Source organism: Erpetoichthys calabaricus, chromosome 16, assembly GCF_900747795.2.
Source record: "Erpetoichthys calabaricus chromosome 16, fErpCal1.3, whole genome shotgun sequence".
NCBI classification, from domain to species: domain Eukaryota; kingdom Metazoa; phylum Chordata; class Cladistia; order Polypteriformes; family Polypteridae; genus Erpetoichthys; species Erpetoichthys calabaricus.
This window is the reverse complement of record NC_041409.2, coordinates 18958011-18980124: the sequence shown is the minus strand read 5'-3', so window position 1 is coordinate 18980124 and position 22114 is coordinate 18958011. Positions and strand designations below refer to the sequence as shown.

The window sequence follows — 22114 nt, the reverse complement described above, 5'->3', positions numbered from 1 at the left end:
CTATCATGATTAACCCCCTTTCTAATGAGTGCAGACAACATTTGGCACTTCTTGGTTGTGGGAGCTGCTGGGACCATGACGTATAAATTTCACTCAAGGTCTTCTCTTTTGGTTTACTTCTCTAGCTTTTGCTTTTCCCAAGGTTCTGACAAGGCAGTGAGGCTGCTGTAAGAGCAGGAGTACAAAGTCCCACACAAATCCCTGTGACTTGCCCATTATTTCCACGCACAGGACTAATAAAGATGTCATTATGTGTCAGTTGCGTTTGTTTTCAAAATATGTATTTCCTTCTATTTGTTTGACCTTTAATCGCTTCATTATCATGTTACAGTTTTAGCAGTAAATGCTGTTGTGAATCATTTGCACTCGTCGGTAGTAAACTGACTTGCTCCTTAACCAGGCCATTTTAGTAATTGTGTGTCACTCTTCCTGCTACACCAGATTGTTTGCACTAATTATTTTTTCCAGACTGATGTTAGCAGATAATTAATAAAAACTGTCAGGAATTTAACAATTGTAAAATTTCAGTGCCCTAGTCTTGTAAAACTATTGGACAAAGCATGCGTTTTTCATTGTGTGGGCCTAATTACGAGGAAATGAGAAGGCTGTGGGGGCAGTAATGACATAAACATTAATTTTCCATTTAAGCCTTAACGTCTAGAGACTAAAAAATTTGTTTGGACTGCCATTTTGTCTCAAATTAGGCTAACTCTTCTGTTTTTCAGACAACTTATTACTAATTCCCCTGTTTTGTGACTCCTTACATGCTGCTGTTCCAATCTTAAAATTAAGCTCATTTGGGTGCACTTACATGAGATTCCCCTGTAAAACAGTGCTTGCCGGCGGCTTTTTAGTTTTATTGCATTTCCAGACTAAGTCATAATTCGGTGTGGATTTTAGTCGTGTTGGTATTTGTTCAATGTGTCAGTGCCTGCTGGTTAGACCTACAGTTAGGTCCATAAATATTTGGACAGAGACAACTTTTTTCTAATTTTGGTTCTGTACATTACCACAATGAATTTTAAATGAAACAACTCAGATGCAGTTGAAGTGCAGACTTTCAGCTTTAATTCAGTGGGGTGAACAAAACGATTGCATAAAAATGTCAGGCAACTAAAGCATTTTTTTAATACAATCCCTTCGTTTCAGGAGCTCAAAAGTAATTGGACAATTGACTCAAAGGCTATTTCATGGGCAGGTGTGTGCAAGTCCGTCGTTATGTCATTATCAATTAAGCAGATGAAAGGCCTGGAGTTGATTTGAGGTGTGGTGCTTGCATGTGGAAGATTTTGCTGTGAACAGACAACATGCGGTCAAAGGAGCTCTTCATGCAGGTGAAAGAAACCATCCTTATGCTGCGAAAACTGAAAAACCCATCCGAGAAATTGCTACAATATTACGAGTAGCAAAATCTACAGTTTGGTACATCCTGAGAAAGAAAGCAAGCACTGGTGAACTCAGCAACGCAAAAAGACCTGGACGTCCACGGAAGACAACAGTGGTGGATGATTGCAGAATCATTTCCATGGTGAAGAGAAACCCCTTCACAACAGCCAACCAAGTGAACAACACTCTCCAGGGGGTAGGCGTATTGATATCCAAGTCTACCATAAAGAGAAGACTGCATGAAAGTAAATACAGAGGGTGCACTGCAAGGTGCAAGCCACTCATAAGCCTCAAGAATAGAAAGGCTAGATTGGACTTTGCTAAAGAACATCTAAAAAAGCCAGCACAGTTCTGGAAAAACATTCTTTGGACAGATGAAACCAAGATCAACCTCTACCAGAATGATGGCAAGAAAAAAGTATGGAGAAAGCGTGGAACAGCTCATTATCCAAAGCATACCACATCATCTGTAAAACACGGTGGAGGCAGTGTGATGGCTTGGGCGTGCATGGCTGCCAGTGGCACTGGGACACTAGTGTTTATTGATGATGTGACACAGGACAGAAGCAGCCGAATGAATTCTGAGGTGTTCAGAGACATACTGTCTGCTCAAATCCAGCAGTCAAATTGATTCATGATACAGATGGACAATGACCCAAAACATACAGCCAAAGCAACCCAGGAGTTTATTAAAGCAAAGAAGTGGAAAATTCTTGAATGGCCAAGTCAGTCACCTGATCTTAACCCAATTGAGCAGACATTTCACTTGTTGAAGACTAAACTTCAGACAGAAAGGCCCACAAACAAACAGCAACTGAAAGCCGCTGCAGTAAAGGCCTGGCAGAGCATTAAAAAGGAGGAAACCCAACATCTGGTGATGTCCAGGAGTTCAAGACTTCAGGCTGTCATTGCCAGCAAAGGGTTTTCAACCAAGTATTAGAAATGAACATTTTATTTCCAGTTATTTAATTTGTCCAATTACTTTTGAGCCCCTGAAATGAAGGGATTGTGTTAAAAATGCTTTAGTTGCCTCACATTTTTATGCAATCGTTTTGTTCACCCAACTGAATTAAAGCTGAAAGTCTGCACTTCAACTTCATCTGAGTTGTTTCATTTAAAATTCATTGTGGTAATGTACAGAAACAAAATTAGAAAAAAGTTGTCTCTGTCCAAATATTTATGGACCTAACTGTATTTTTCCTATTGGATATTTGATGGAACTCCCATAATGGCTACTAAGAGAGTATATCATCAACACTCGAACACAATTTAGCTATGATTACAAATCGTGCTGTTTTGGTTATTTTCATTTCTTCTATCATTTGTACCTGTTTCTCGCTACATCAGTCAAGTTATTTCAAAACAATTCTCAGCTTGCCTGAAGATTATCAGTTGTTTGTGACATAAAGGAATACTCCACACAAAAATTCTATTTTTTTATGTTACCTACCAGATGTAGTTTGTAGTAGTGGCTGAGAAAAAAATAACAAATAAGTTTGATATAATACAAGCCAAGAGTGACTAATGCTGTACAATGGCAAATGATGTGAAAACATCAATGGAAAAAAGAAAAATCTTGTTTTGCTGAAAAATTGTTAACATATACTTTCAGAATAACCAGCACACTTCATTTAAGCAAAAATGGAAACCTAACGCTCATGGGAATGACTTTTTGGATTGAAGATATGCTTCTCCCGTTGGTCAGTAATCTGTCTTCAATTCAAAATGGCATATGGATAATTTAAAACGAGTTGTCTAGAACAGGCATCTAAAAAGTTGAAGGGCCTCAGCTTTTTGTTCCAATCCATTTTTTTTATATATAGAAAGTCAATTATTGCTGTTGAAGCACTTATTGCTCAAGCAGCATTTTTATGCTTCATTTTAGTTGTCTTACTTGTTAAGATTTCTCACCCATAATTTTTTTTTTTAGTCTTAAACAGCAGCATTCATAGTTTTTGATTGCTTTTTATTACAACATGGTGCAAATGACAAAGTGACCGGCACTTTCAGTCGATATGAACTGTCTGGTTTAATAAAATATTTGGAAGGAAACTGAAAAGAAGAAAGTGAAGGACTGAGAATTACTAATCTGCTTCAGGCTGGAAATCATTTGGATGATATGCTTGGAAAGGAAGACATCTAGGATATGTGAACGACAATACGACGGAATGAAAATACTAAGAAGCAATAAAATAAATTAGTGGCAAGGACTGGTTTCAAATTGAGAATAAACCTGTAGCCAGTACAGCTCTCCAGGACCAACTTCGTAGAGTCCTGATGTTGAAGGTCACTTTCACAGATGCCAGAAGGATCATCAGAGAACATCACTTTAATGTATTTCCTACCGATGTATGAAAATTCAAATCCTTCCTTTAGGCACAGACTTTCTAATTTGAGTGCAACATTGGTCTTTGCACATTTTAAACGATTTATACCAACTGTGATGAAATAGAAATCCATGTCACCTCGACCATCTGTTAATCTGGTTTCTGAAAGAAGCAGCAAGCTTAAAGAGCCTACATAAACTGTGGTGATCAGTGTCAATACAACTTCTTGTAATACAACCCTCAGTATCTAACTTTCAAAAAATTCAGAACTTCTCAGCCCACCCTTAAGTGTCTGTGGTACAAACCTTTTTTTGTGTGACATGTATTAATTGATTTTAGAATAATGATTGAGGTATTGTGGTCTACTAGAATGGCCAAAGGGAGTCTTTATGAAAGAGGGCACAGAAGCTTGGGAATAAGAGTGTTATATCAGGAAGAACAGAGCTGATCCCTCTGGAATCATGTGCATGCAAGGCAGCATTAGCCTTGTGCTGTGTGCTCTGACGTGGGCTCAGAGGAAATCCTTGGGTTAAGTGTAATGAGCTAAGTTCAAGATGGCTGTGCACCACTGTCACACGAGATCCATTCTCATGACTTAAAAATCTCAAGACGCAGCGCTGGTTTATTCAGTGCTTTGGAAACGGTACAATATTATCTGAAATGTTGATGAAACATACTGAGCAGCTTTCAGTTAATGATTAATGTTCTGTGCAGACACATATAACTATAAAGAGTACATTAAAAAAAAAAAGTGTGTCGCTGGTGTTATTTTTATTTTATGGTCATTGGAAGAAGTCAGAGTGCAAACGGTGAATCTGTAATTGTAAGACAAACTAAGGGTTAATCACGCAAACCTTTCTATATTAAGTTGGGTTCTAAACAATTTAATTTGTATTTCTTTTTTTCCTTTTGCTTTATTTTATCTCTTTTTCTTTAAATAAGGTGGTGTCTAGTATGTTATAAGTTGACTCCTGCACAGCAGCCACCCTGCAATGGGAAAGCTGTCAGCCTAGTAATAAAGAGACAGAAAGCATTTGATTAATTAAGTTAATTAATCAAAATGAATGTTTAAGTAAACAAAATGTGGAAAAATCAACAAATAAATAAATGAGGGTTTTTTAGAAAGCTTTGCAATAGTTTTTTTTATTGGTAGATTTTTTTATTAGAACCTAGTGAAACTCATGGGCCTCCACTGGTATGCATTTCTCCACTTTTGTCGTTCTTGTGTTTTGTATCCTTGCTTGCCCTTGATGTTAGTGGTGGCAGTTTGGGCAAAAATTTATATCACAGTATAATGAAAAGTCATCAAGTTTATGGTGTCTATCATGATATAATTTGTGTATATATTTTTCTGACTGCATCCAATTTAGTGTTGGCCTAATTTCACAGGTTAATAGTGGGTAGTTGTTCTGTGTTGTTTCTTTTCATAAGGACCATTTTAATCAACTGAAGTAATTTCAAAATATATCTACTGTGTAAAATAATTAAATAAGAACAAATGAACAAGAAAAAAAAACACGTTGCCTATGTCTTTTAAGACACAATCTTGGAAGACACATGTACTGTATATATTAGAGTATTCAAAGGTGGATTCTTCCCAATTCTTCTGGTTTTCCATTAAACAAAAACAAGCAAGCCTGACTAGACTAATACATACTTACAAAACATCTTTGTGAAAATGACAAAAAAATATATAAAGACAAACCAAAGAAAATTAACATCTACAATGACTGCCTCAGCAGAGGCTATCAAAACAAGCCCAACAATTCAGACTACTAATGAAAGGTTTCACACTTGTCCCACCACTGAAATTAACTCATCTTGAGAGCATTCTTTTCAATTTTAAAGTCTTCTTTCTTCAGAAATCGATGTTGGTGGACAATTTTTAAAAGATAATTCTAATAAAGAAAATTAACAATAAGCACTTTTTCTTCTACTAGTGTAAAAACTTTCTGGTGCTCAATTGCCCTTAGTGCCCTAAGTATTTGCTTCTTTTGCTTTAATAGTTAATATAGGACTACCCTATTAACGTTATTATCTTAGACTGTGGAAAGTATCTACAATACTTGCAAAAATTAAATAAAATCACAAATTTATTTTCTTTTGGCAGAACAGGGTGCCTGTAATTGGATGTGTAGTATTTTATTTTCCTAATTTTTCGCACTTCCACTTTGATTTTAGCTGCTCTGTCTTTTGTTTGTGTTATGCATATGTGAGCATTCTGCAAAATGCATGATAACTGCACATGAATTTGAACTGAGCCCTACAAAAAAACTGATAAAGTTTTGACAAGAAAAAATGAATGTTTTGTCGTCATGTCATACAGCATACAAAGTATAATTTAACTGACTTTGCCCTGCGGAGTCTCACGTGCCCCTTCTCTGATAAGTCAAGTTTTTACAATAGCAATGTAAAATGCAAATTTTAAAATTGATGAAAGGAAAGTAACAAAAGCCCTATTGCCATCTGATTTTGCTGTGCACAATTATTATTTACTGCAATATACAGTGATCCCTCGCTATATCGTGCTTCGCCTTTCGCGGCTTCACTCTATCGCGGATTTTATATGTAAGCATATTTAAATATATATCGCAGATTTTTTGCTGGTTCGCGGATTTCTGAGGACAATGGGTCTTTTAATTTCTGGTACATGCTTCCTCAGTTGGTTTGCCCAGTTGATTTCATACAAGGGACGCTATTGGCAGATGGCTGAGAAGCTACCCAGCTTACTTTCTCTCTCTCTTGCGCTGACTTTCTCTGATCCTGACGTAGGGGGATTGAGCAGGGGGGCTGTTCGCACACCTAGACGATACGGACGCTCGTCTAAAAATGCTGAAAGATTATCTTCACGTTGCTACCTTCTGTGTGCAGCTGCTTCGTGAAGCGACATGCTGCACAGTGCTTCGCATACTTAAAAGCTCAAAGGGGACGTATTGATTTTTGACTTTGTTTCTCTCTCTCTCTCCCTGCTCCTGACAGAGGGGGTGTGAGCTGCCGCCTTCAACAGCTTTGTACCGGCGGTGCTTCGCATACTTAAAAGCCAAACAGCCCTATTGATTTGTTTGCTTTCCTCTCTGTTTCCTTTGAAGAGGAAGATATGTTTGCATTCTTTTAATTGTGAGACAGAACAGCCATCTCTGTCTTGTCATGGAGCACAGTTTAAACTTTTGAAAAAGAGACAAATGTTTGTTTGCAGTGTTTGAATAACGTTCCTGTCTCTCTACAACCTCCTGTGTTTCTGTGCAAATCTGTGACCCAAGCATGACAATATAAAAATAACCATATAAACATATGGTTTCTACTTCGCGGATTTTCTTACTTCGCGGGTGGCTCTGGAATGCAACCCCCGCGATGGAGGAGGGATTACTCTACATACGTTTATGTAAATTCAGTCACTGAAACAAGCACACTATCAGTTTTGGGACATGTGGGCTATACACTACTTAATTGCATGTGAACACCGAATTCAGGCTTTATCAAGTTGAAGCCTGTGTGGACTTTCATTTCCACAGTTGTACGACATAAGCCGCGCTGTGTCAGAAGTCAAGTAACAAAGACGGGTTTCTGATGTGCTTAACCATATTAAAAATGATGCACAAAAACTTCTAAAGGGATAACAAATTTCTGCTAGTATACTTCACACCTCTTCTTAACACTCATCAGTCTTGTCCACAGTAGATAAACACAGACTCCTGGTTGCATGCATTTCTCCGCCATTGTTCTGTATCCCACACTTGACACTCAGCATATAGAGCAGCTCTTCTTCATTTTCTTCTTCCTATTATCGTGTTCTTCATCCACTAAATAGTATCATCTCCAGACAGAAGAGCAGCTTCAGCGACAGACTGTTGTCACCGTCCTGCTCCACTGACAGATTGAGGAGATCGTTCCTCCACCAAACTATGCGACTCTTCAATTCCACCCGAGGGGGGGGGGGGGTAAACGTTAACATTTAACATTATACAAAGTTATTGTCTTTTTTTCACCTGCATTATTATCATTCTTTAATTTAATATTATTTATTGTATCAGTATGCTGCTGCTGGTTTTCACCTGCATTATTATCATTCTTTAATTTAATATTATTTATTGTATCAGTATGCTGCTGCTGGAAAATGTGAATTTCCCATTGGGATTAATAAAGTATCTATCTATCTATCTATCTATCTATCTATCTATCTATCTATCTATCTATCTATCTATCTATCTATCTATCTATCTATTAATTACACAATCAGCCTTTGCGATTTGCTTGGTACTTAGTAGATGCCTCTGGTCTTCCTTTTCTTTCCGCCATGTGACTTTGCTTTCCTATCACTTTTCAGTATGAAACCAACTGGGGCAGGTCAGCTTGCTGAGGTCACCTCCTTCTTCAATTACCAGAACCTATTAGGTCGTAAGCTATTGATCAAGACCAAGATCAGGGTCTAACGCCGGTAGTTTGTGAGTAATTGCACTACATAACAGACTAACAGACCTTTGCATTATACAGTGTGTATGTGTATGTATATGTGTATATATTGTGAATTAGGATGCTGTATAGCGCCTGACCTGGCACAGACTCGCACAGAGGCACGTGTGAAATGACAACAAGACTTTTATTTTCTTCAGCTGGAGGGCACGTCTTCCCTGTGATCCCCTCAGCCACTAAACAGTCCCAAAAGCACTTTTAATAGATAACAACACTCCTGTTTGGCACCACCACTCCTCCTTGGCAACCTCGTCCTCTTTCCCCCTCCGATTCTGGCTCCTGAGTGGTGGTTGCTGGCCCTTTTTTATAGCCCACCCGCTCCAGGTTCTTGATCACCTGTTTCTGATTGCACTTCCGGGCGGGGCTGTATAGTTGTCCAGGCCGGCTCAGAGACCCATGCAGCACCCCCTGGCAGCCACCCCAGATCCCAACAGGGCTGTGGAGAACTCCATCTCCCATGGAGCCCTGCGGGAAACTGAGGCACCATCCTAAGCCAGGGAGGCTGCCACCAAGCGTCCCGGGGGGAGATACTGAGACGCCCATGGTTGCTCCCTCAGGATATATGTAGAAAGGGTGCCCCGGCCGGGCATGAGACCCAGCCACCTGCCACAATATATATACTAGGGCGCTTACCGCCTGCTCACTTTGCTCACCAACCCCCCTTGCCCGCGCTATTCGAAGAATAATAAGCTTGATGTGTCTTTCATCTGCTGCACTAAGTTTCCTTGGCTGACCACTGCGTCTATGATCCTCAACGTTGCCCGTTTCTTTGTGCTTCTTCAAAAGAGCTTGAACAGCACATCTTGAAACCCCAGTCTGCTTTGAAATCTTTGTCTGGGAGAGACCTTGCTGATGCAGTAGAACTACCTTGGGTCTTGTTGCTGTGCTCAATCTTGCCATGACATGAAACGGTCTTCCACAACCTCACCTTGGTAGCAGAGTTTGGCTGTTCCTCACCCAGTTTGAAGCCTCCTACACAGCCGTTTCTGTTTCAATTAACGACTGTGTTTCAACCTACGTGTGACATTGATGATCATTAGCACCTGTTTGGTAGAATTGGTTGATCAGACACCTGACTTGAATCCTACAAAATCCCTGACTTTGTGCAAGTGGACCGATAAGAATTGATGCTGGTTTGAAGGCAAAAGGTAGTAACACCAAATATTGATTTGATTTAGATTTTTCTTTTGTTTGCTCACTTTTCATTTTGTAAATTGCTAACAATAAACAATCATTATTTATATTTCTGAAAGTATTCTTTGTTTACAACATTTTTTCACACCTGCCTAAAACTTTTACACAGTACTGTACATCTTGATACACACACTTTGTGATATAAGGAAGCTAACGAAAACAGAGATTCAGGTTGGCCCTGGAGCCCAGCTTATTACCGATATCTATACAGATTGACAAGAAAAGAAGGCAGCGCTTACAATGTTTGCAAAATGTCTTGCAGTCAAATGAGAGTAAAATATTTTTTTTGGTTAAAATGCCAGGCATATTGCTGGCCGGTGTATTATTAAAACAGTTTGCAGGTGTTAAATCGGGCAATAGGGATGCATACCATCAGTCAGGTCTAAATATAAGCAGATGCTATGGCTTTGTTCCATCTTATCACACAGTCCTTACAACCGATTGTGGAAGAAGTCTGCTTATAGAATGTGCTGTCTTGGGCTAGACGCTGGCCAACATTCCTTAAGGAGGACAGATTGCATAAGAAGAAACCTTTTTTGTGGTAATTGGAGGCTTCTAGTCACCTGATTTAAGTGCAGACAACTAGTAGATTTAACACTGAGCTAACCAGAGAGCCTCACTTTTGGCAACAATAGAGGCGTCACCTGCAGTAATCCTCTTGGACCAAGCCAACTGTAGGGGTGAAGTGTTGGGAGATGCACAGTCAACAATTGTGGAAATCCTGTCAGTTCACTGAGCAGTAAAGAGCCTTGTTAGCATCTTAAATCTGAGATCTCCAGCAGCTGGTCGAATTTATAGGAGCTATTTCATATGGCAATGTTTAGAAACACGCAATTGTGATCATTACTCACGAGTAGTCGTCTTTGATGTTTATTTCTGTATGTTGTGTAATGAAAATCCATTTTACATTAGTACTGCTGTGTTTGTTAACCAAAGGATTGATTAGATTTATGAATTCCATTATATTTGTTCTTGTGTGACCTTGCATACTTATTTTTGCCTATGAAAATGATACAGAGTGAGTATCTTGGCGAATATCCTGCTATGTAGGATCTTCGCACTTAATAAATAAGGAGTGAGTTGGGAGCTTGCAGGAGAGACTCCTGTCAGATTGTTCTGTTACATTTCTTCACAGGCTACCGAATAATTACTTTAAGAAGCATTGACTTACAAGCATTCATCTTGATAATGGGATTTAACATTTTTGTTTTTATAGGAGCAAGAAGAGAACAAGGGTGCTACAAGCTGGCCGGAGTTCTACATTGACCAGCTGAACTCGATGGCTGCTGTGAGTATCATAGCTCATTGAAGTACTAAATAGAAGCAGATGAGGTGATGGCTTCACAGAGCCACATGAAAACAGTAACAGCTCTGCTGTTCTTCTTAAATACCTGTGGGCCTTGCTATGTGAGAAAGTGTCACTAAGGTTACTTATCACCATTTTCAGATTTTGATTACAGCAATAGACCACGTGGGAATTAGAAGGCAGTAAGCGCAGTTTCTTTCAGCATCTTATCGTAAAGCCAAATCTATTTCTTTCCAACATAATTTGTGTCTTGGACCAAGCTTTACTTAAATGCTGATCATATCAGTTCTGAAAATTTTACAGTTAATTAAATAGCAGCTGTTGCATAAAATAAGCATAGAGCTGACTTATTCATTACTATTTTTATAAGTAAAACCCATATAATAAAGTAATAGCAAATAATGCTTTACATCTGGGTAATAAAACACTTAAGGACGAGTAAGCATGATAAGCTTAGCTAATTTAAAAGTAAAATCTTTGGGGGAAAAACAATGAATTATTATGAGGAAGAACTTTATGATAGCAAAGCATTTTTGTCCAATGGCATATTGCATTTGGAGTTTGTTGAATATTAACACTTATTTCAAGGTGTTTCCTTCCTTTCCTCTTTGTTCATATTCTTGCTCCTTCTGTTATTTCCTGCCCATTTGACTTGATCAGGTTTAAAGTTTGTACTCTAAATGTCAACAACACATTGTATGTCCATCAGTGGATGATTTGTGGTGGTACTACAGTACCTATCAAGACTTTTTCTGAGATAAAAGTTAGGTTAGTTTAATGATTTACTATAGAACTAATTATAAAAGAGACTCCGAAAAATGATGTGTTTGATCTGTGAAGCACTTCCATGTAGTGCTCACCATGAAAGACCCTAAGTAAAATAAAGACCAATTCCTTATTGCATTAGAATCTTGACTCATCAGCTGTTTTATCTTGGTAGAGTAATATACAGTGGACCCTTGGCTTACAAACTCAATTCGTTTGCGAGGGCTGGTTGTAACTCAAGTTGGTTGTAAGTCGAGACTATTTTTCCCATAAGAAATAATAGAAATGCCCTTAATGTGTTCCGAACCTCACACAGCTAACTAAAAAGTTATAAAAAGTGCCTAGCCTACCAGAAACAACAATTTCATACTGTACTCACCATTTAAGTTGACATCTTTGGCTTGCAGGAAGGAAGGAGAAGGAGAATGAAATGGAAGGTGGTTATTGTTTGGAAGGAGCTTCCTTATACAAATCTTTTCTTTGTAAAATTGTCGAGATGGTGGATTTCGACATGCTGTACATATTAACGAGATCGGTCACACGAACGCCACTCTCATATTTCCACACAATTTCCTTCTTCGTTTCGATTGTGATCGCTTTCTTTACATTCGTTACCTTCTCTTCCTTCCTTAGCAATTATCGAAATAAATTATATAAATCACTGCACTGACCGAAATTATGTCCACAAACACATGTATCTGGGCTCCGACTGACGCTTACAAATGCTCTCGGCTGTTTGTTTACAATCGCACAAGCGGATACACGTGACGCCGTTCGGGTCGTAGTCCACAAACACATGTATCTGGGCTCCGACTGACGCTTACAAACGCTTTCGGCTGTTTGTTTACAATCGCACAAGCGGATACACGTGACGGCGTTCGGGTCGTAATGCAAGACGTTGGTCGTAATTCAAAACAAAAATTTTGGTTGTAAACCAATTTGTTCACATGTCAGGCCGGTCGTATATCAAGGGTCAACTGTATTTCTCTACTTTCCCCTATTATATTATTAATAAGTAGCCTTTGTCAGAATGCCAAATCTCACAGATTTACCAGTGTTTATAAGGTATTATAGTATATAACTTATCCCCACCTTCCCTTCTATATCTATAGGCAATTAGGTGTAGTAAAAAAAACAAGCAGGAGTTAAGTTACACATAAAATGATGTATTATTGATAATATTCATAAATAATAATATGCAAAGTACATCTGAATATTGGCAACCATACAACCTGATTAAATGGTGATGTGTACTTTCAGGCGGCACACAGACTTGTAGTTATTTAAAATGTCTCTAGTTAAGGCATCATTGGTGCTCAGCTTTCTTCAAAACAGGCCGCATGCCTGTTCAATATGGCTGCCGAGCTGTGCTTTTCATTGTGTTGTCTTCTTCATCAGATGTTAGTAAGAGAGATGCTTCTTCATCATCAGAGGTTAGTAAGAGAGAGAGAATGTGGTTGAGCAAGCAGATTTATAGATGTTCTGTCAAACCCCTAGAGCCAATAGGACATCATGGTACTTAAAGGCTTCTGATACAAGCCAATTCCAAACAGCCATACTTCAGACCAATGGGGGAATATAACATCTTAAAACCTGCCACCCCCCAAGACCATATGTTAGGCATCCTGGCTTTCTTCCGGGGGTTGAAAGACTTTAGCAGAGAAATACTCGCCAAACTGGTTTAAGGCACATCCTCCCCCAACTCTGTCGTAAAATTCAAAGAGACCCATTCCTGGTGGGGGTAAACATGAATGCCTCTCACCAAAGTAACACTAAATTACATTGCTTTGCCTAAATTACAAACAAAGACATACAAATATTTATCATGTTATATGCAAAATCTTACATCACAACATCAGCATTATGTAATGGTGATACCTTCGCTACAGAATATAAAGCACTCTCCTGGTCACATCTTAATCACCAGGGTGCTTTTCAAAAATAATATGGCATTTTTACAATCCACTTAATTCAGTTTAGTGTTGTGTGGCAACATCGGATGTAATGCAGGAGCTGGTACTGGATGGCGCCCCAGCCTAGCACAGGGCCTACTCAAGCACATATCCATAGTTGCAATCATATGAGCCCAGTTTGAAGTTGTCAGTTAACTTCATACACTCATCTTTGGGGTTAGAGAGAGGAAAACACGTGCAGACACAGGGCAGACTCTATACCAGCAGTTTTCAACCTTTTTTGACTTGTGGACTAGCAAATGACTGAAGAAATCTTCATGAACTGGTGAGGTGGAAAATATAATAAAACTTGTTTTATTTACACACTCTATTAATAATCTGACTAACCAGTTGCTGAAGTGGAAATGCAAACGTGGCAGTACTCTCTTTTTAAGTCAGATTTCTTGCCTGAAGAAGGGGCCTGAGCTGCCTCAGAAGCCTGCATGTTGTAATCTTTTTAGTTAGACAATTAAAATGTGTCATTTTGCTTAATTTCTCATTAAGTAAGATTTCTTAATAGAGGGGAGACTCTACCATCCAGATTTACGAACATTAGATCAGAGAGCAGGGTCCTACTGGGAGTTTCCAGTGTCTAGATTTAGTAATATTAGCTCAGTGACTGCATTTGGAGGGTTGGGGCTTTGCTTTGCGCAGAGTTTGGTTAGCATTGGAGCTTTGAGCATCCACCTTTACTAACTTTCAATCAAGGGGGAAAAGTGTCCCCAACCCAAACTATCTGGATTTGTGAATGTCCAAACAGAACATGATGTAATTTTTTTTGCTGAAAATCTAAAAAAGTGTTCACATTAGGTAAAAATATATGACAGGGGAATTTACTGATATTCACAGCCCGGCAAAAATATTCAATGGGCCGGTACTGGTTTGCGGGTGGGTGGTTAGGAAACGGTGCTCTACACGATCAGTTGCCAGATTTTGGAATCGATCTATGAAGCAAGAGGGGCAACCACTGAAATATAAAATATAGACATTATACAAAGTACAGACAAGAGTATGCAACAGTTTTGAGAACTGAGAGAAGAGAGCCAAGCAAAAGAGACTGAATCTTTTTAGTTTAAGTGCGTCTACACTAAGAGAAGATTCAAGTGTTTAAAGTGAGAAAGTATTGGTTGTTACATTAAAAGATGCTCCTCTGTGAGCATTATTTAGGAATACAGAGGCATAAGAGAATGCAGATTTTACTGTAGTGTTGGAAACCATGATGCCCAGTTTTAAAGTGTAAAATTAGCCAGCGCCCTCGGGAGCTCTAAGTCTTGAGCGAATATATTGGCAATTCAGAAAATTAGGTCAGGCATTTACAGGAAAAAGAGTTGTGTTAATGTAGGCCCTGGAAATAAATGTCCATAAATATTTGTATTTAATAAGTGTTTAAAGTGTTTTATTTTATAATATAGTACCTGTTAGTGTGAAATAAGTAAATGTAAGCCCCCCCAGCAAGTAAAGAGTAATAGTAACTATTGCAGTGTGAACTAGAAATGAAATTTTAAGTCCATCTTCTTAGCCTCTGGCCTTTTCTTATGAAATCTTTTTCATTTGTGTTTATGAGAGAGATTCGTTGTCATAAAGTCAGTGAAGAGTCCACAATCACTACCTTCCACCTTTCCTTTCACAATTAAAGATTTATTTCCTAGCAAAGTAGTTATTGAGTTTGTTGAACTAATGCCAGTCACATCAAAAGAAATGTTTTCAATTACTGGCTAAGGTAATTTAACCATCTGGATCCATTATTTTTGGACACAGTCGTAACAGTTAATCTATACAAAATGCAAAGGAGCGGAGAGCTGCTGTTGGGTATATAGGGATTACTTTAGCTTGACAGGACTTTGATTGTCACATTTTATTGCTTATCATAAATGCCTGTGAAGCACACATTTCTTAATTTCATATCTCGTTATGTTTTCATTTCATGTTATATGCAGGCAGTATGTCCCAAACTGTGTGGATTTCAATCTGTTGCTGGAAGAGCATGTAATTCTGACAGATATCAAGTCTGTCAGCATTTCTTTTTTCTTTAATTCCTGGCACCCAAACAATTCTAACGGAAACCACTCTGAGCGAAGCTGCTGACAGTTTGTGTTAGCTACCATTGACAAGGTCAGATGTCAAGGGCATGTCTGTTTATATGTGTGTGCCATATTCTTTAATATTCCCCTTACTTTGCTTCAAAGCTTTTGCAAATTAAACACAATCCTTTCTGTGAAATAAAAGGAGACAAAATGAATGGTATGCTTAATCATTAACACAGCCACCTTCAATAATTCATAAGGTTGCAAAGGCAAGCTGAGTATGAAAAGGATTATATTAACTTAACAAAGGGCAAGGCTGTCAAGGGTGTAGCTGTTTCAGATTTTACAAAAGTGACTCCAGTCCATGCTGTTTTTTATGAAACATTATCTATTGTAAAATGCGTCAAATGCTTTATAAAAATGTTCACCTTGAAAAGTACCATATACATTAGATTTGATTATGACAGGTTTCCTTTTATTCTTTTTTTCACATTTCTAAATATGCCTTTGTAGAAATTTGTCGGCATATATACAGTATATGTAAATCACAAAGAAAAAAAATCATTTAACGTTTGACGGTTCTTTTATTTGTTTGGGGTGTAACTTAATGAAGTCAGACATGCAGTCTTGCTCCCCTAGAAAACTTAGTGATTGGAGTGACTATGTGTTGTGGAACCACATCATGATGGGATTTAAAGGTACTCCTCTAGCAAAATGTTGCTTTGTCAGTCTGGAGTTTAATAAAAAAGCTATTTTTAAGACTCTAGGCTACTAAAAAGTCCCATCAGAGGCTTGTTGTTCTGAAGAGATACTAGTTGATCTTCCTACGAGTGTTGTCATTTTTTCCACAATGTGGCTAGGAGCCTATAGGCCTTTCTCACCTCCGCTTGGCTAAATTCATTACATCAGAGAGACAGTGGGCAAAAAGGGATCTGTGGAAAACAACGCCATAGTAGAACTTGGGTGCTTACAATATGGTCTGTCCTATAGACAGGAGAGTCACAGGTGGATCACAAGTTGATATGTCTGGAAGAAGGCCCCCAATGTAGTCTCATAGTAAGACCCTCCAGATTATGCTAGTGGCAGTCTTGTAGTTTGGGGAAGATTTTCTCCATCCAGGACCTGGACAACTTGGCATCATCAACTGATGCCCGAGTTCTCATCTGTGTCAGAGGATTCTCTAAGAGAATATTAGATTAACCATTCATGAGCTAAACCTACAAGTTACATTATCATAAAGCCTTGCAATAATCCAAAAACACACAATCAAGTCTGCAAGCAAATGCTAGCTTAGAGTTTGGCAAAACTCCAATCCAACTCCGCAGGCCAACCTCTAAGAGTTGTTGTGCCAGAGTCTAAAATGAACAAATGTCACAGAGCTAATACTAAAGAAAAACTAATCAATAATTACATGAAACATCAAAGCTCAGTTATTCTTAACAATAGTGACATCATTACTTATGTTGTCTTATAAAGAAAATTATATTTTTTTAATGGGGAACTACTGTGTTTAATTAAAAATAAAAATTTTCGGAATTGGCTGATTTTGCTTTATTTATTGTCTTGTTTTTGTCATAAAATTTTTGGGTGGATAATTTCCTTATAGTCAACTAGCTAACATAGCTGAAATACCCATTGCCCAGAAGGAAAATAGATTTTTATTTTTTTTTATAAATTGTTTGAGAAAAATATAATTAAAAAAAAAAACACAACTTAAAAACAAAAATAAATTAACAAACAATGAAAACTCACTAATGTGCTTGTCTTGTGGTCTTGTATGTATGTTATCATCCAGTTGACGCGAAGAACCGGCCAACTCTATTTAATTTCAAAAGCAACAGGGGCATGGTGGTGCTCAAACATAAAGAATGCTGGCAGTCACCTCCAGTTCACCCACTGGTGGTCGTTCCAAATGTCAACTGGATGATAACATGCATACAAGAACGCAAGATCACCCCCACCCTACCCAGAAGGGGGTGGGTTAGGGTTGATTTCAGTCTACCGTATTTTTAGTCAACCAATGAGAAACATGTGTACCAAGTTTCATGAAAATCTCTCTAGCCATTCAGAAGAGATGCGGGAACATAAATACATACATACACACATACATTGATGAAGTCCCTTTACGCTGCGCCACGGCATGTAGTTTGTTTATTTGACAGCCTGTTGATTGGAGTAATTACATTCATTGCATTCATAGTCTGAGTCCCGAACTGATTGTATGGGTGGTTACCTACCAGATAACGCATGTGGTTGGTCTGCCATTCGGCAAACATCCGCCACGGGGCCCTCTTCAGTTGCGAGAAGCAGATCATGGAATGTTGCATAAATAAAAAAAAAAAATATATATATATATATATATATACAGTACTGTGCAAAAGTTTTAGACAGGTGTGAAAAATACTGTAAACAAAGAATGCTTTCAGGAATATAAATAATGATTGTTTATTGTTATCAATTTACAAAAAGCAAAGTGAGCGAACAAAAGAAAAATCTAAATCAAATCAATATTTGGTGTTACTACTTTTTGCCTTCAAACCAGCATCAATTCTTATAGATACACTTGCACAAAGTCAGGGATTTTGTAGGATTCTAGTCAGGTGTCTGATCAACCAATTCTACCAAACAGGTGCTAATGATCATCAATGTCACACGTAGGTTGAAACACAGTCATTAACTGAAACAGAAACAGCTGTGTAGGAGGCTTAAAACTGGGTGAGGAACAGCCAAACTCTGCTACCAAGGTGAGGTTGTGGAAGACCGTTTCATGTCATGGCAAGATTGAGCACAGCAACAAGACACGAGGTAGTTCTACTGCATCAGCAAGGTCTCTCCCAGACAAAGATTTCAAAGCAGACTGGGGTTTCAAGATGTGCTGCTCAAGCTCTTTTGAAGAAGCACAAAGAAACGGGCAACATTGAGGATCGTAGACACAGTGGTCGGCCAAGGAAACTTAGTGCAGCAGATGAAAGACACATCAAGCTTATTACCCTTCGAAAAGTGTACCTAGAAGAATTGATGCTGTTTTTGAAGGCAAAGGGTGGTCACACGAAATATTGATTTGATTTAGATTTCTCTTTTGTTCATTCACTGCATTTTATTGATTGATGAAAATAAATGATTAACACTTCCATTTTTGAAAGCATTCTTTGTTTACAGCATTTTTTCACACCTGCCTAAAACTTTTGCACAGTACTATATATATATATATATATATATATATATATATATATATATATATATATATATATATATATATATATATTTTTTTTTTTTTTTTTATTTATGCAACAGTCCATGATCTGCTTCTTGCAACTGAAGAGGGCCCCGTGGCATAGTTTATTGCATAGTTTTACTGTCAAATAAAGCAAAGAGTACGTGACACGTGTTTCGCCCTCATTTGGGCTCATCAGGCGTACACACTCCACTGCTCCCTTCTCGGGATCAAACCTTGGACGTCAGCGTCAGAGATGAAGCCCCTTTACACTGCGCCACGGCATGTGGTTCGTTTATTTGACAGCCTGTAGGTCCGGAGTAATTACATTCATTGCATTTGTAGACTGAGTCTCGACGACCTGAATTGTGTGGGTGGTTACCTACCAGGTAACACTTGTGGTTGGTCTGCCATTAATACTATGCAACATTCCATGATCTGCTTCTCACAACTGAAAGAGGGCACCATGGCGGATGTTTGCCGAATGACAGACCAACCACAAGCGTTACCTAGTAGGTAACCACCCACACAATTCAGGTCATCGAGACTCAGTCTACGAATGCAATGAATATATATATATGAATATGTATCTATACTAATAAAAGGCAAAGCCCTCACTGACTGACTCACTGACTGACTGACTGACTGACTCACTCACTCATCACTAATTCTCCAACTTCCCGTGTAGGTTGAAGGCTGAAATTTGGCAGGCTCATTCCTTACAGCTTACTTACAAAAGTTAGGCAGGTTTCATTTCGAAATTCTACGCGTAATGGTCATAACTGGAGCCTGTTTTTTGTCCATATACTCTAATGGAGGAGGCGGAGTCACGTATCACGTCATCACGCCTCCTACGTAATCACGTGAACTATCTATCTATCTATCTATCTAGTTCAACTTTATCGTCTGCTACAGCTTCAGTTTCGGAATGTTCTCTGTCCATTTTCACCGCGCAATACCACCACTAACACATGTACTCCATTGCATGCTTGTTTAGCGGTGTAGCAATGAAAAAGGTCCTCCCTTAAACAGTTTCCCGCTGCGCCACGTTCCGAACATTGTTTAGGATATTTAAACCGGTATTGTGGTATAAGAAAAATCCATATCATAACAAAAATAAGAAACGGTTTTCGGTATGAACCAGTATACCTCCCAGCACTAGTTAAAGGTAAAATTTTTCAGCATCTTGGAATAATCTGCGTATCCTAATTGTTAGAAAGAAATCACCCAAATTATTTTCTTTTAAGTACTTTGTATCAAAGTACTACCACACAAAGATCCATTATTTATAATATTTTTTATTGTCTTAATGTTTTCATTACAGAATCTGTCTTTGCACATTCCAGCCTATGAAACTGATGTGGGCGAGGAGTTGAATGAAAGCCATGGCTCGGCATAGTTAGTGTTACAGCAAACCTGCCCAATGCCGATACAAGACTGTGAGCAGAATCACAACACTCCTTGTCCCATTATTACCACCTTGCAAACACCTGGCCTGTGTTCAGTACCCTGGATATGCCATGACTAATCTGTTCACATTCCTGCATTACACACCATCTGCCTTAAATTAATTTACTTTTGTTTTCTTTGAAAAGGTGTGTGCTTTTAAAGTCACCTTGTATAAACAAAGTACTATATTATTAAGTACTGTATAAAATTGGATGCCATCATTAAAAATCCCCTCCAGGAGACGCTGTCTTGGAGCACTTTTGGCCACTGGCTCATACTTCCATGGTGTGCTAAGAAGCACCACTGGGGGTCTTTCCTGCCTGCTGCTATCTGGCAATTCAATGCTTCCTCCCCACGTCGCAAACTAAATGTTTATTCTCTTTAAGATTGTTTTGCAATTTTTGCACAACATACATTTATTTTTTTTTATTGTTTTATCTATCTGATGATTGATTGTATTATTTGTTCTTTGAGTCTATATCCTTGTTTTTTTTATTTCTGCTACTTTATGCATCTAAATTTTACCTTGAGATTAATTAAGTTTATCTGATCTATATAAGAATTTTGATTGAAGAATATTCCTGTTTCACTTTACTCATATTGCTAATTTCAAGTGAAACACTGCTAAAAATATCGCCGAGTGGAAAGTAAGTTTCCTTTTTCATGTATATTCTGGCCCAGTGTATGATAATGTGATATAAAGTCACCTTTTTAACCATATTTAACAATTACACAATTAAAAAGCAAAAATTGCCTTTTGGTGACCTGTATTTTAAAGTACACAAGCTAGAAGTTTTAAGGGACAAGGTAATTGAAATGTTCCAGCTCAGTGTAAACTGTCTGTGGTGGCCTACTAAAACAAGAAAATGAAGACAACGTGTCCTCGAACATGACAGGAGAACAGAATGAGGCTGGGTTAAAAATGAAGCCTGTACTCAGGTTTTTTTTTTTTGGTCCCCCTCTCGTTTCCCTCTGTGAGGTTGCTGTCTTTTTTTTCTTTCGTCACTTGATGTGCAGTGCTGGTACTTTAGGCCCTCAGTGGCTACATGAACTTCAGTCAGGCATTTAGTTAAATCTTGTTAATATTCCAAATGGCAATCTTTAAGAGCCTGTTTCTTCTCTATTTGTCACACTTCATTTTCTGTCAGTTTTCTTTTCCTCTTGACTTTTAGTTCATATTTATATAAAACTCTATTCAGTCCAGTGATTTCTGAAAGATTCTGTGGTAATTATTGAAACTTTGGTCCTTCTTTGATTTTGCCCGACTTCATCTAGAACATGAAGCATTTTCATTTTTGGAAGCTTGTGAGTGAACGCTTACATTTGATTTTTCTTTTTTGGTCTTTTTAAAAATTGTTTAACCTGTGTGACAGATAAGAGCGCTGTCGTCCCCTTGAACCCTCAGACACCACGTCAGACACCAGATAAAAGTCCAAAGATGAATATTTATTATAATAAATAAAGTGCACAAAGCACCTCCACTCCACAATACTCCAATAATCAATAAACACAATTCTCAATAATAACAATCCTCCACTCCCAGTAGCTCAGTCACCCTTCCTCCCAACTCGGCTCAATCTGCTGGGGTTACCCATAGTCCTTTTATACTTCTTGATCCGGAAGTGTTTCTGTCCCTCAGTCCATGTGACTCTTAACACTTCCGGGTCAGGTGAAAACTCCTTTTCTTCATCCCGGAAGTACGTCATTTCTTCTGTCCCTGTGACTACGATGTACTTCCGGGTTATAGTGCAAATAGAAGTCCCTGGGCCTCCCTACAGCGGCCCCCATGGTATCCAGCAGGGCTGGGCATTAAAACTCCAATGTCCATGAGACCCTGCTGGAATTCGGGGCACCTCCACGTTGCAGGGAGGGCTCCATCTGGTGGTCTGGGGGTGTTGGCCGGGATGAACGGCCGGCCATATCCCACACCTGCTAATGTTGAAGAAGTTCCTGTACTATTTTGCTGCAGCTGAAATGCACATTTGACCTTGCAGAAACCCATCAAATTGTACATTCTGTCATGTTTA

The 22114-nt window shown here is 38.5% G+C and overlaps 1 protein-coding gene across 4 annotated transcripts in view; it reads left to right on the top strand.

The window, feature by feature from the left end:
* The window catches only part of daam1a (dishevelled associated activator of morphogenesis 1a), a 354302-nt gene that overhangs the window by 231879 nt on the left and 100309 nt on the right, over positions 1–22114 (top strand). For all 4 annotated transcript variants that reach the window (XM_051919792.1, XM_028821962.2, XM_028821963.2 and 1 more), the window contains exon 4: positions 10594–10665. In XM_051919792.1, the coding sequence (XP_051775752.1) occupies positions 10594–10665 (72 nt within the window). The remainder of the gene's footprint in view (positions 1–10593; positions 10666–22114) is intronic.